Raw genomic sequence first — 15,941 nt, 5'->3', positions numbered from 1 at the left:
GACACCAAAAGAATATTAAGGCCTTATACAGAAGAATAGTTATATTTCTATGCTTGATTATGCGTGTTTGTCTCAGGACAGTATTATGGCTATGTGAAAGGCTTTTGCATTTTGAGATAAATGGAACAATCACTCAGGAGCTGACTTTGTGATAAGGTTTCTTTCCCCGGAAATGAAAGATACCTTTCGGTGTTCTGTGATACAAAGCTCCAACTGTCTCCCATAACTTTAATTTATTCCCACTGCTGGTATGATTGCACACTCGCTCAATCTGTGTTTTATGTTTTCTTCTGAATGGCTTGTTGAAATGCAGGTCCCAGTGCATTCAATGTATATACAGTACTTCAGTGTGCATTCAGTGTATAATTCAGGTGTCAGCAGATGATGCACAAGACCAATTTATATTACGCCCATTGCGGATAGTAATTTTGCAGTCAGTTAACCATTTCTTGATTTACTTTGAGGTATGCTTAGGATGATGTCATGTGGACTGAGCCAATCTTTAGCTCACTGGATGTGACAGGATTTTGGCCAAAATGTCCTGGTACTTGCTTCCTTTGAGTTCATGATTCCTTTGACCTTAACAAGAGCCGCAGGACACCTAGGTATGAAACCAACCCCAAAACATTAGAGTTCTACCACCATATTTCACCATAGGTTGAAACAAGGATCCTTCTTTGGATGGCAAACCCACCACCGCATGGCCAAAAAGCCACCAGGTTGGAATGGAAGTTCAGCATTGGCGCAAGGACTGGACCTGGGTGCTGAGGTGATAACAGTTCTCCTTCACTCTGCCCTGCAGGGCAGGTCACCTGGTTCGGCTATGAGAGCCCTCGGAGCTTCTGGGACTACATCCGCATGGCCTGCAGCAAGGTGCCTCACAGCTGCATCAGCAGCATCGAAAACATGGAGAACGTCCGCATGTCTCGGGCCAAGGTGAGAAGGGACTGGGCTGCGTTAGGCAGCGCTACTTAGCTCCACGTCCTGCTGGCCGCAGTGTCTGCAGGAATTGGCTCCATCCGTATGCTACACCAACTGATTTCATAAGTTAGCTCATTATCTGAACCGAGCAGGTGAAATAATTTGTGAAATCAGGTGGTGTAACGCACGGTAGGAGCAAATACCTGCAGACACTCCGGCCAACAGGTTATGGAGTTGAGTAGCGCTGGGTCATCAAATCCAAATCCGGGCCTTGTTTTGTTGTCTCCCAGGTAATTAGCTGAACAATTAGTGCAGCTGCTTAGCCGGACTGTCTTCACACCTGACTCCCAGGTTAAGGGAGGGTGGAAAACCAGCAGTTTTTGGACCTGGAGGATTGTGATTTGATGATCCCTGGGTTCCCAAGGGGTGGGACACTCAATAATAATAATCATGATTTTGTTATGGTGCATATAAGGATGAGGGTAATGATAAATGACAATGATTATGACAATGGTCATGCTATCAGCAGAAGTACTAATTTCAACAACATTATAATTATTTTCATCATTGGCAATACTGAGTTTGTAGTTTTGGTGATTTGTCAGACACATTAAAGCAGAACAAAGGGCTTAATTTAGTTACTGTCAGTGAGAGGCAGGGAACAAAATTCAACCCCTCTTCCATGTGTCTGCTGTACTACTAGGTACATGCAAGGCACAAATATAGATTACATGAGCCAGCAGCCCATATTATAATGCAGTGGGTAGGTATTCATTTAATCTGAATTATCTCTCTGGCTGAGAGAGCATGATCAATAATAGGAGTTATAATTGGTCGAAATGGACTCCTTGGGAACAGAAAAAAGGGAGCGAAGGATTGGGGGAGGTTATGTGGTTTAGAATTGATAGTTGAGGCTGTTATAATTATTCCCACTGCATTCATGATATAGTAATACATACCTGGCATTCAGAAAATTAAGAGTGAAATATGTTCATTAGTCGGCATGTCAAAGATATGTACTGAATGCCTTTTGTTCTGTTTAATACAGCTATTTGACAGGCATAAACAGGAAAAAATAAAAAGCTGTTTCACATTTTTTAGATCTGATGGAAATGTATCCATTGAAATGTCTCATATAAAACATATTTTGCCCGTCTTTTTACAGTATGTGCTGATATTAATATTTGAGCGAATAAGCGATTATTAAACCTTGGCTACTGAGTGCCCTCAATGAGTTTGCCTGCCTTAAAGTGTGCAATTGATCACTGGCCCACAGCGTATAGTTTTCTTCGCGTTGGAGACATCCATTTCCTTGCTCACAGGGCCGAGCGTGGGTCAGGGTAGCTCTAATGGAGAAGAGGCTCTCTGAGTATATATCATCGGCACAGCGGGACTTCAAAACAACCAGGTCACTTCTCTTCTCTGTTTCCCTTAATGTCTGCATTTCTCAGATGTTGTGAGGCTCTTCCTAGGAGCTCATTTCATCATTTCCACCTACGTATGTCATGTCGCTGGAATCATGTTGATGCCCCACGTCTGTTACCATTTCCATTTTCATATGTTGCGGATTGTGCTGCCTACGGCTACTATACTTTGAAAGGGTGAATTTCTAGTTTTGCTGTATTCATTTCATGCCAAGGGCCGCCAGTTAAATATTAAGTAATTCATTTTTGTGTGGAGGCATTACGTTATGCTCCTCCATCTGTTTGCGCAGTCAGTCTGTTTATGAAATGTCTACTTAAAAGAGCTACAGACTGTATTTTCCACCTCTGCTTTGTGCACTCAAATTTTTAATTAAATGTCGTCTTCTAAGTTGATATTCTGTTGTAAAAATCTATATTGGTTTGAGTAGTCACGATTCAAGCGAGCATGGAATAGATTGTTGTTTTCAAGAACGAATGAAAAGGACAGAAAAAAACTACCTGAATTGTTTCGAGTTTTTTCGGGCTCCCCGTTCTGAGCAGGGACCTTGTTCTGTGTGGGACAGGCGTTGCTACGAAGACGGGGCCATCATGCTGGGGGAGGAAGCAGGACTGCTCGCAGACATGCTCATTGGTCTCAATGCCATCGACTTCAGGTAGCCCTCGCCCTGTCGGCCTCTCGGAGAATGTGGCTGCGCCTGTCTCTCCTTGTGGAGGCCGTGCATAAATCTACACCAGCCTCCTCACTGTACTTAATGTCAGCCTCCTCTTCAGCAAGGCTGCCTGGTACTAGACCAGCTTGTGACCAGCTTGGCTATGCTGAACAGCTCATACCTACCTAGACCTCAATTTTCAAGCTGGTCAAGCTGACACAGCTGGATTTTACAGCAAGATTTATTATCTTTATATTTATTTATTTATTTTCTTCTTGGAATGTATGCATACATTTGGGAAATATCTGCTCACATGTGGTAAATCAGTCTGATTACATCAATTTCTGAAGGTTTGTTGAAAATGAGAAACCTGATTGTCAGTCCGTATGGGGTCCACACCTGTGGGCAATTCACACTTTTGGGAAGAGACTGGCTTTGTGATTCCTGTGTGTTTCTTTGACAACAGAAGGGCTGTTGCAGCACCCTCATATATAGGCTACTGTAGAAAAAAAAGTGTTCTTGTGAAAATGTGCGAGTGCTGCCCGCTTCTCATTGGCCTCCACTGGCTTCCTATTGCCGCACGCATCCGATTCAAGGCCCTAGTGTTGGCATTTCAGGCTGCTAAGGGGACTGCCCCACATTACATACAATCCCTGATCACTCCCTACTCCCCAGCTAGACCACTCCGGTCTGCCAGCTCTGGTCGCCTTACGGTTCCCTCTCTACGGGCACCTGGCTGTCGAGCTGCACGTTCACGCCTGTTTTCCGTTCTGGTTCCGCAGTGGTGGAATGACTTGCCTACCACTGTCAGGACAGCAGAATCCCTCCCCCTATTTCGACGCAGACTCAAAACACACCTCTTCAAACTCTACCTTAGTCCCCCCTCCTGATTTACCCCGCCCCCCCCTTCTGATACCCCTATCCCTGTCTAACCCCCCCCCCCAAAAAAAAAAAAAAAAAAAAAAAAAAAAATTGCACTTATAATGACGACTATATGTTTAGAACAGCAGTCCAGGTGTATTTTTCTTGTTCTGGATGTGATGCTTTGACTTGTGGTAGAACCTATGCACTTGTAAGTCGCTTTGGATTAAAAGCGTCTGCCAAATGACTAAAATGTAAATGTTTATCGGTCTGGTCGTTCAGAACCCAGAGACTTTTCCTCATTCTTTTATGTTTTTTAGAGTTGTGTATGTCATAGAGCCGCTCTACTGAACTCCACCTCCTGCGGGCAACAGTGTCTGCAAGTATTTGCTCCTACCGTGCGCTACACCACCTGATTTCACTCATTATTGTACCTGCTTCGTTCAGATAATAAGCTAATTAGTGAAATCAGGCGGTGTAGTGCACGGTTGAAGCAAACGCCTGCAGACGCAGGGTGTGGAGTTGAGTAGTGCTGTCATTGAGCCTGTTCTTTTTTGATTGGGACTAACTTTTCTGTGCAGGTTATAATAAGGCTTGTGAAGTCATTGTAACTTAACACTGACAATGTGCTATGGAAGGCATACAGTAGATTCCATGGACAGAGGGCCTGGGCCCTCTTTCATGAAGCAGGATAGCTAGATGAGTGCATAAGTAAAACATGGGGCCCCCCAAATCTGGAACATGGATTGAAGTTAAAAGAGCTGTTCGGGGTTTCACAAGATAACTGTAATCCTGCTTTTGTGAGTTCCAAGCTCAGATATAAATCACCATCGGTAGAAAGCATTTCAATCTGCCTCTGTGTCTGTGGCCTGACCACAACACAGGGGCAGATACACGGTTTCACCCCATAAACACATTCCCCCATGGGAGGACATTTTTAACTGTTATCTTTGCTGGAAATGCTTTTCCGCTTGATCCCTGCAAATTCTGGCTATGCTCTGTTATTTACACACGATTGTTGTTTTTGTTGTTCCTCTGAAATGTATTATTAATCATGCAGCATTATCCTTGTGGGGCTCTCTGCCAAATTCGTAGTGGTAAAAATGTGAAATCTAATTATAATTATACCACTAATAACTATAATAATAACAATGATAACCCTGTTCCTGGAACGCAATCGTGGTATGCTGATTTTGATTATTTTCAGAGGACATCCTACAGCAATAAACACGATGCAGTAAAATTAGATTAACAAGTCAGCATAGGCCTTGTGTGCTCCTTAAATTATTTAAATCCGCATCACACCGGCATGTAGAACAAATGTCGCCCTGGAGACATACCTTGAGCTGGTCAAACCACATTGAGTATGGAGCTGGTCTGAGCTGGTCTGAACTGGTCAACCAGCTACCAGCTGTTTCAAAGTTTAGCTTGAGCTCTTTTCTTCCAGCAGGGTGAATATCTCTAGCACGCCTCCTTTAGATTGCTGTCATAGCACTCAAGTGCAGCTTGTGGTGCCTACCCATCTACTCCACACCCCCGGACCCCCGGCCAGCAGAGCCTGCACTCCAGTGCCCCCCGTTAACGCACCGCTGTTCTGGCGGTGACCTTTTGCTCCATGAGAGCCGGCGGGTTGAGACACAGCTGTGACTCTCCTGAGATAATTGGCGGCACCCTCGCGCACTGGAGAGCCAGGAGGACGGTGTCACTGGCTTCCCTCGGGGACGTCAGAAGGTGCAAAATCTGACTGTCACCTCAGGCAACCTCACGCACCCCCCTTCCCCTTCTCTGGCCGTTAAGCTTTGTTGCTAGCGCCACTAACAGACAACTCACTTCGCTGGCTCCCTCTCTTTGATGTCACCTGCGTAACATCGATAAAAAAGTGTGGCGTGGATTTTAAAGCGTTCTGGTGTGATCTTATCAGTGTGCGGCCTAAAGCTCTGGTCTACACTACAAAGCTTTGGCTTGTGCAAGCCTTTGCAATCTAGCCTGTAGTGAATTAACAAGCCTGTGGAGATTCACCTGCTTTGAAACGATTATGACTGTATGCAGTGAATCTTTGAGGGGTGCTGCGCTTTCCACAAAAAGAACAGGGAACTGCTAACCCGGAAATGCAAAAGGGTTGGGTCAGGGAGTGGACTGGTGATGAGTGCATTTGCTCGCATTACAAAGTTAAAGCATTCTTACCCCGACAGCGAAAAAACACTTTGAGCAGCGATGCATGTCTAATTTTGTGAGGATTATTGTTATAGGATTCGGTGCAGTGAGGAGGGCATGAGAGGTGCATGAGGAACTCAGAGTGGCTCATAATTGGATCACAAGGTTTTGTCACAACGCTGGCAATTTGCCTAACACATTCCAGGGATCTGTCTGTGCCAGGCAGCCCCCCGCTACGGCATCTACAAGGCTTGTGGCAGCTTGGACACACTGAACATTCCTTTGAACCCTGCTGTAAAATCCAGCTATGCCAGCTTGGCCAGCTGGAAAATTGATCTGGCCATAAGCTGGTCTAGCTGAGTATGAGCTGGTCAACCAGCATAGCCAAGCTATTCATAAAGCTGGCCTAGTTGGATATGAGCTGGTCAACCAGCTAGTGCTGGCAGCTTGTCTGAGCTGGTAGCTGGTCAATCAGCTACCAATTGTTTCAAAACATAGCTTGAGCTGGTCAAACCATGTCAAGCTGGCAGCTGGTCAGAACTACTCAACCAGCTAAACCATGTTGAGCTGGGAGCTGTTCTGAACTGGTCAACCTGCTACCAGCTGTTTCACATCCTAGTTTGAGCTGTTTTCAGCTGCACTCTCTGGGTTTGTGTGATTTTACAGAATCCTCTAATTTCTCTGCCATTTCAGTTTCTGCTTGAAGGGGGAGGGCCTCGATGGTAGTTGTCCTGCTGTCATTGACTACACCCCCTATTTGAAGTTCACACAGAGGTGAGTGTGCACCTGCAGGTAATAAAAACCTGGATTACTCAGGCAGCCATTGCTTTACTGCTACTGCTGCCACAACTGATAGTTCATAGTTTAATTATAATATCATTTGTTATTGAGCTGATGCTTTTATCCGAAGCAATTTACAGTTGATTAACTTACAGTAGGCAATACTCCCTGGAGCTTTGCGGGGCTAAGGCTTTGCTTAAGGGCCCAACAGCTGTGTAGAAAACATTGTGGCTACACTGGGGCTTGAACCACCAACCTTCTGGGTCCCAGTCATATACCTTACCCACTAGTCTACAGGCTGCCCTGCAGGATGTTTGTCTAGCTTGTTTATGACTTGTCCTACTTGTTGACACTCCCTAGCTCTGACAGCATCAGCAGCGATGAGGAGGAGATGAGGACTCTGGGTAGCAGTGGGAGCGAGAGCAGTACCCCGGAGAATACAGGCCCCGCCATCTTTATGGACCAGAGCAGCTGGTTCAACAAGTGCAAGAGAGTGGAGCAGAAGTACAGGATGGTCCTGGAGCAAAAGGTATGACTGAGAAAATCAACCACCGTCTCGCACAGGACGTGGAATCGCTGCTGTTCATTGGCACCAATAATTATTCATCCACAGCAGGTTGTGTCAAAGTCAGGTCCTGGCACCATGTGATTCCCCCCCCCAATCTCCAGCTAAATTGATTTAATATCTTTGGACTCTTTCCAATATATATTGATGAGCCAAAACATTATAACCAATATGATGTTGGTCTTCCCCATGCCGCCAAATCAGCTCTGATCCATCATGGCATGGACTCTCAAGACCTCTGAAGGTGTCATGTGGTATCTGGCACCAAGACTTTAGCAGCAGATCTTTTAAGTCCTTTAAGGTGGAGCCGCTGTGGCCCGGACTAGTTGTTCCAGCACTTCCCACAGATGCTCGATCGGATTGAGGTCTGGGCAACACCTTGAACTCTTTGCCATGTTCCTCAAACCATTCCTGAACAATTTTGCAGGGCACATTATCCTGTTGAAAAAGACCACTGCCATATCATTGACCAACAGTATAACTAGAAGGAATCTTATTGAGACTGTACATTTGTGTTTGCTTGTTTTCTCACAGTCTGACTTCAGCTTTCAGATTTCAACTGATTTCAGACAGACATTTTCCCTGTGCTCAGACCCTACTGACCGTTCTGTCTCATTCTGAGAAGCCACATGCTAGTGACACAGGAAAGGGGAGCAACCGCAATCTTGAGCTGGGCCTCCCCCAGGGTCTGGTTAGCGGCCTCGTTTTGACGGCCAACGTCATTACAGGCGACCACCATTGCTTCCCTGCCCCTTTAATTTATGTCCATCTCATTTTTCACATCAGCCTAAACCATTTTTACCGCAGCGGGTTGGCAGGGTGGCAGGAAGGAGGGGAGACAGGGCTGGCCTGATAAAGCACCAGTGGCTTGCAGAGAAGAAGTGCGGCCATTTGTCATTTCTGTGGGTTATTCATTGACAACGAGTGGCACAGGGCCAGGTCTCTTCAAGCATTTAGCAGCAGTTTGCGAAAACCCAGAAATAAGTCAATCTTAACAAACATTTTAGGCTTATATTTATAATAAAAATCATTATGTTTTTGCTCAATATTACAAAAAAAAGGTGAAAGTTTTACTCATTTCAAGATTTGCCAATGGGGTAAAATAATTTGTCAAGCAAAAAAATTTACTTTAACAAGCTAATATTTTCTACTTTATTATTTTTTTTGCACTTTACAAAAACGCCAGGATACCTGGAGTCTGCTCCCTGCAGTTGTGTCTAATATCGTTTTTAAATCCTTGAAATGTGTGAGTATGTATTTACTTCCTACACCTTAGCCTGTGAAAATAATTTAAATTCTCAGAATACCCAGCAAAGAGGCAAGTTGCCAAACATCAAAGTCAAATCATGTTTCTTTCTGTTGGCTGACCGCAGTAAAGTAGCTTTTATTCTCAACTGGCTCTCTGCAGAAGTACATGAACACTACATTCTATTGTGTTCTTGAGTTGTGCGAGAAAAGGACAGTGGATGAAACCTTCAGAACTGAATACGCTGAATATGAATGAAGGCGACTCAACGGCTATTCATTCCCATCACTGTGACATTCTCCGATACGAGAAAAGTCAGCCGCTTCTTTTACTGTACAAACCAAGCTACCGCAGCCGTCCCATCAGAAGACTGTGCTTCTGCTTCGATGAGGCAGCAGTTAGCATGTTGACAGACACCATCCTTCCCAGGCCAACACTATGGCCGATTATGTCACCCCGTGAGACTGTTGTCTGCAGTCGACACCCTGGGTACAGTCAAGGCTTCAGGACACGCAAAGGCATTAAGCACAAGTGCCTCAACTGGGTGTCCCACATGGCAGCCTTCCTCCTAGATGCTTAATAAACTTTAATGTTCTCTAAAGCAACTAGTGCTTTAATTGCTTATTATATTAAACGTCACTCTTGCATTGCTTTGAATCTTAATTTTTATGTTTGCTGTAAGTGACCTAGGATATTTCATGGCCCTTGTGAAAGTCTATTTCACGGGTGTGCTTTCCTCAGTGCTGTGCATCTTGCAATACAGCTTTCAGCTATAATTGGATTGACTTTCTCTAAATCTCGACATGAATGCCACTGCTTATCCAAATCCCAAGTTCCATTTGCTCACAAATCCGTGCTTTGACTGCTGTGTATGCTTTTTGCATGCTGATATGGTGGTCATGTTTTCCAGTGAATTCATACTTTTGTAAGAAGACATTTTATTGCATATTCTCAAATCTCCCACACACATGCATGCCCTCCCAACATTTATATGTGGCATTCCTTGGACTGAATCACATTATCACAGTGATGTTCGTTAGGGATAAAGCTAGCAGCCCTTTCAATTGTCAGAAATTTTAATGATTAGCAGGTGTATTATTTGTTATTAACCTTTATTTATATAGGGTAATAATAAAACAATAAACAATACACCTACTAATCTAAAATAACAAATAAAATTAAAGGTGTATCAAATGTCCAGCTCTGGTTTAAACTTATAATGATGAATCATTGCATATTAACTCATTAATGATCTAGTACTCAGTGTACCTACTTCTCTTGTTTATCCACCCTGCAGTAAAGTTCAGCTCAACCCTGAAAATCATGTGTGAATGCATATGCTATCATAGACACTGTAGTGAACTCGAGCACTTGGAAGCTATGTGTTCTGAAGGATTGTGTATATCAGCCCTTTTTCCGGGTGTTTCAGTTGTATAGGTCTTTGTAAACCATTTTACACAATTTAAATTATTTTTCCATACAACATTTTTATTTTGGTATATTGCCAGCACATACTATGTGGATGGAAGGAGGTGTGTGTATGTGTTTGTGTGAGTGTGTATGCGTGTGAGCGTGTGTGTGAGTGTATGCGTGTGAGCTTGTGTGTCACAGGTAAATCCCAGGCTGACGCTGTGTGTGTTTGTTTTTCAGGGTTACCTGGAGGAGCTGGTACGTCTACGGGAGGCTCAGCTGGCCGAGTCCGTTTCCCAGAACAAGGCTCTCGTACAGCGGCTTTCAGACACAGACGTCAGCCACAAGCTGGAGAAAGACCAGCTGGAGTACATCGTCCTGGAGCTGCAGGACCAGCTGTGAGTCGGGCCTGCCTCACCCACTGACCACCTGACCCCACCCCACACAGACCCCTGCTATCTGCATTATACAACAAGCCTCAGCCACTCCGTATTCTCCATTACCTCCATTAATGAATGCCGTGTATAATCATGAACTAATTTACAAATACATTGATTAATTACATTACAGTTATTTTGCTGACAGCTGCACGGATCTTATTGCATATTTGAACCACCAACCTTCCGGGTCCCAGTCAAGCAACTTAACGTTAGCCACTAGGCTATAGGCTGCCTAAATGCTGACTTTTCATTAGTTAATGCATTTGTTAACTACTAACTAATGTATTAGTTACATTAATATTTATACATTAGCAAACCATAGGGTAATCTTATAATTAGTTAATGTTACGAAACGGAAACCCAACAATGTAACAAAGACAAATGGGTGTAAAAGTTCGTAACATTTAACACACAACCACAGTAATATGCAAAGGCGTGACTGAAACGCAACACGGGATTTATCGGTTAAATAATCATTTAATATTTACAAGTTAATGATCGTCTTAATCCTAAGCTTAAACCTATAACTCTAAACTATAAACTATTTACAGAGCCTCACCAGGCAGTCCATACAGCGGTCCAAGGTCGTCCGATGGTCGGTTCTTGTAAGTCCAAAAGAAGAACCGAGAACGCTGGGCTTGTGAGACTAAATAAAGTATTCTATAGTCTTGATAATTAATAGCTAAAAGTGGTAAACCTAAATAACCAAAAGGGAGAGCGAGAAGAGAATATGGCTCAAAGTAGATGAGTCTCAAGAAGATTATTCAAATGATGATTCGTATGGTGATTCAAATGGCGATTCCGATGAGATGACGACGTCCAGCTGTTATATAGTCGTGCATCTTTTAATCCCACGTCGCGCCGCGATCCTGGTCTCCGCAGCATCTGCATGGCCAGGTGGTTCCTCCGCGACGGTCGTCATGGACATCCACCAAGGCAGGTCACCCGGCAACAGGATGCACTCCTACCTGTATAGGGAAAAACCAGCACGCGGCAATACCCAGCCAAAAACTCCAAACAGTACCCTTAAAATTACATCCCTAGATCTAACCTTATAATACACTGGGATGTAACAGTTAACCATTAACAAATACATTCACCCCTCTCACCAGCCTGGGGCTTTTTTTGATTTTTTTGTGTCCTTTTTTGGTGTGGGTTTTTTTTTGCATTTTTTGCAATTTTCAATCACTATGGTAACAGGATTTATCATTTAAAAGTGTTAAAACCCATGGTTCCATCTGTGTAATCTATTTTGAGATGCCATTACTTTAGTGACAACAGTACCTTATTTTGTATGAGGGTGGTAAAACAAGGTGGGGAGACCTTGTGTTCTCTGCACTTTGGAAACCCAAATATTACAAGAAATATGGTAATGTCGGTGTCCTTTTCATGGCATGGGCCTGCGAACCAAATGCAATACTTTCTAATTCTAAAAACGTGCTTCTCTGGAGAAATAATCATTGTCCGTTTTGCTGCTACATACTTCTACAAAAGTACTTGTACCTAGGAATGCTATTATCTATGTTTTGTATAGGCAATCTGGAACCCTGTGAGCTCACATAAGAGCTTCTCTGACCAGTAACCTTAACCTTAATGCAGTTGCTAAGTATAGGTGTTTGCCCCATCCGAGCACAATCAACTACAGTAAAAAATTTTGTCCAGCAAAGAACCGACTATGTGCATGTTATTGAAGTGATAGCTGTTTCCAATGGTGTATATTTTGTTAGGCTTGCATAAAACAGCTCAGCATTTTATTTTTTATTTTTTTTAACATAATGCAGAGATTGCGCTTCAGAAAAAACTGTTCTTGAGATTTTATGCCTAAAAAGGTTGACATTTTACAACCATGAAAGAAGCGGAGGTCTAAAACAAAACAGGTCAAAACAGAAGTCAATCAGAAATAAATGCTGGAGAGTATGGCATGAACACAACAATCTGGCAGAGACTTAACAAAACAGACAGGTTTATATAGAGGGATAACGAGGGGAAATAATAATCAGGTGTGCATGATAATGAGGTGGTGAAAACAGAAATGAATGAATGGGAATGAGTGGGAGGACAGGCAGACTACAGAAAGCACAGAGGGTAACAATACACGGAAACACTAACAACTTAGACAAAACCTAGACAATGAAAAACACAGAACCTGACAATATTAGTATACAAGATGTTATTATTGTCATCATTGTACTTATTTTTTATTATCCTCTCAACCTGTTAAATTTTTGGTGATATTGTCATCAAATTTGAAACCGGATTTGTCCAGTGTTGTGCTGTGGCTTCATTGTGTTTTTAACCACATTAGCCAAATCCACAATAATCTCTATCCATTCAAAAACAGGAACAGAAATATTTTCAGTGAGAATAAAAGCTTCCTCTTTAACCATGTTTGGGCTTCTGTAACATTGCTTCAGTAATATGTTGAGTAATTCTGAATCTTGGAAAACAAACCCCAAAGGGCTAGCTTTCAGAAAAGACCAGGATTATGCCTGTAGTCAACAATTCAAGAATAGTAATCATATTATATCGAGTATGTCATTTCCAAGCTTGCTTGGAAGGGTTTTTTTTTCATTCCAATATGAATTGCCATTAATTAATGTAAGTTAGTTGTTAATGAAAAATACATGAACAAAGTTGTACATATTAACGTCTCAGTAGTTAGTTAGCTTACAACTACATTAGTTAATGCCAATTCATCTAACCTTATTGTAAAGTGTGATTGACTTGTATACTTGTATGGTTCTGTGCTGTGATGACATATTTTCTGCACACCATAAACACAGTGTCGTGTCTAGGAAACGACAGAGTCCAAATCTTCAATTTGTCGAAAAACATCTTCGCAAGGGAAAAGATGACACCAGGCAGCAAGATCTTCAGGAAAATCAGACTTTATTAGCACACGTGCATAAAGCCGGATCAGCTCTCCAGAACTGAACCCCGACTGGCATTTGTACACCCATTTTATACACAGTTACTCCACCTACAACTCCTCCTAAAACCTCATTCTGGCAAATCACCCACACTTTTCTTATCGTAACTCCTCCCAACGCTCCTCCCACAACGTCATTGTGGCAAATTGCCAACGGTCCTTATGCTCTGCCAACTCTGTACAAAGTTCAGGGCATTCTGCCAACTACGTGTCCTCACTTCACCCCGCACCTGCTCTTGGCAAACTACCAGACCTCAGAAAGTTCTGGATGCCCTCCCTCTAACACGTCATCCATACACGTCACTCTGTATCTTTCGCTTTTATAAGACGAACTAAGCAGCAGTAATCATTGAAAATATACAGACAAACTAAACATTTCATTAATATTCACTTCTAATATACTTTTCTAATCTACAGACATACTAAACATTTGATTAATTATTCTCTTCTAAGGGAGTAAATGTACGTAGCATTCTTTGCTCTCATTTCAACAGTTTTCACTGTGGTTTCTTGCATTTTCATAAGCTCAGCTATAATTAATGTTCTAGGTCAAATAGATACACTCCTGGCATAAAACATCGAGAGTCCCGGAGAAATCAGCTGTATAGTCATATCTTGCTCTGCCCGTGTCCTTGACAGTTTGGTCTACACAGTTCAAGACGGGGCCCCCCCCTGCCAGCTGGCTGGGCTCACTGTGTAATCCTGGCACAATTTAGCAGTTAATCAGTTTGAAACTATACAGGATACATATCATACTTTAATACAGATATATTGATAAACTTTTAGCACACATCGTCGAGAGTTTTGGAGGAACCAGCCTGCTCACTAAGGTGGAGTCTGATTTTGACTTGTGATTGGTTATCATGCTTTTAGGAGGGAGATCTTTCGTTCTGTGAATTTTCCCCTACATTCCCCCCTTTCGGGGTCAAAACCTATGGCCCCGAATATCTCCCTTGGCCAATGCACCATACTAAGTTGGGTTCCTGCACATCCCCTGCTGCTATAGCAGCATCCAATTGCCTCAGACTCCTCAATATAACGGCATTTCCATGGTTTCTCCAACACTCTCTGCACAAGTGCATCCCGCGTAATTTGACTGGCCATAGCCGTATCACAGCTGTATGTATTTTCCTAAGTGACTCAACTATTAAAATTATCACACACTTCTTTTAATTTTGTTAACATGTTGATTCGTAGCACGAGGAATTGCCATAGTCCATGTAACAGGTGGGCTCCTGGATCCAACCAGTGGATGTGGTCTGCACGTCCCTCCACTGGTGAGCCGGCTTGATCTTCCAACCAGTGGATGTGGTCTGCACGTCCCTCCACTGATGAGCCGGCTTGCAATTCTCGTACTGGGTCCGCTGGGGCACTGTTGGTGCTTCTGGCACTCCCAGCTGTAAGCTGGAATAAAGTGACCCTAAAAAACAGGGAGAACACCCCAACCAAAATAACAACATAGAACCCAGAAAAAACACTAAGCACGGAAATAAAGAACCGTGAGACGCAGCTCAGGAAAAAACACAAACCAAAATACAAATACCGGGGACAACGTCCCTCACCCACAAGCTCACATGAGCAAGAAAATAAAAAGAGACAACCTTTAGGAAGGCGTCTGGTTCTATGTGTTACTACTCTGTCTAAGTTCACCAAGTTTACTTTTATTTTTACTTTGATTATCTACTCCAATTAGAATCAGATAAATACCAGCTATCATAAATACTACCCCTACCAGCATCATCAAAATTGCGCTGACTCTGCTGCCCTTTCCACTGATTGGTTTGCCCACCATTCCCTGGCCCTCCCTTCATTTGGTTCCCACCCATTTGTAGTTCCCCCCCTTGTATATTACCTTGCATGGCCACTGGGTGAGGGATGCCGGAGAAGTTGTAGACCACTGCTGGCGGGGCGCCATCGGGCTGCTCCATGGTTCGGGTGTGGGGGGTGCTTTTGTTCTTTGGCTTCCAGCTCCTTCAGCTGCACAGTAGTTTTCTTTGAATGTCTTTTGCTTGATTTTCTAGCTTTTTTCCATCTTTTCGCTGTCTCTCTTCAGCATGCGCCACATGATCCACAAACTCCCTGCGTGTCATGGTGTTCAGTCCCACCACCTCATCGAGGCGGCACCCCACTCCTGGTGACATCCCCTCCCGTATGGCTTTACGGCATTATAGGATCTGTTTGTGCGTCCCTTTCGGTTATCAGCCTCCACCTGCGCAGCACGTACATTGTCAAATGGCCCACTGTCCACTGCTGTAGGTTTGCATCTGGGCTCTGACAACGCCAGCCTGCTCGAATATGTCCAGCATTGTTTCCATCCCCACAACCTTCCCCAGGAGAGCCTTCAGGCCCCCGACAGCCAAGATTCGGCCGCTCATCTCCTTCTCCAGCACCCTGAACCAGTGGCTCACTCCATTCTGTAACTCAGGGAGATTTGTTATTACATGTCGCATGCCCTGAGTGGACCAGGGAATGTATCGAGGTACAGCAACCCTAATTAATAATGGCCCTACTATTTTGGGGAGCTCCTCCTTATCGCAAAACCGTATGGGTTTCTGTGTTGT

The 15,941-nt window shown here is 43.6% G+C and overlaps 1 protein-coding gene across 1 annotated transcript in view; it reads left to right on the top strand.

Moving 5' to 3' along the window:
* The window catches only part of rundc3b (RUN domain containing 3b), a 49,110-nt gene that overhangs the window by 19,071 nt on the left and 14,098 nt on the right, over positions 1–15,941 (top strand). The window contains exons 3-8 of the mRNA XM_061260128.1: positions 803–936; positions 2,244–2,329; positions 2,909–2,998; positions 6,704–6,784; positions 7,151–7,319; positions 10,252–10,409. Coding sequence (XP_061116112.1) covers positions 803–936; positions 2,244–2,329; positions 2,909–2,998; positions 6,704–6,784; positions 7,151–7,319; positions 10,252–10,409 — 718 coding nt within the window. The remainder of the gene's footprint in view (positions 1–802; positions 937–2,243; positions 2,330–2,908; positions 2,999–6,703; positions 6,785–7,150; positions 7,320–10,251; positions 10,410–15,941) is intronic.

Source organism: Conger conger, chromosome 1 (assembly GCF_963514075.1).
Source record: "Conger conger chromosome 1, fConCon1.1, whole genome shotgun sequence".
NCBI lineage: Eukaryota > Metazoa > Chordata > Actinopteri > Anguilliformes > Congridae > Conger > Conger conger.
Note: the sequence above shows the minus strand (reverse complement) of the source record. Positions and strands in the feature narration are given on the sequence as shown.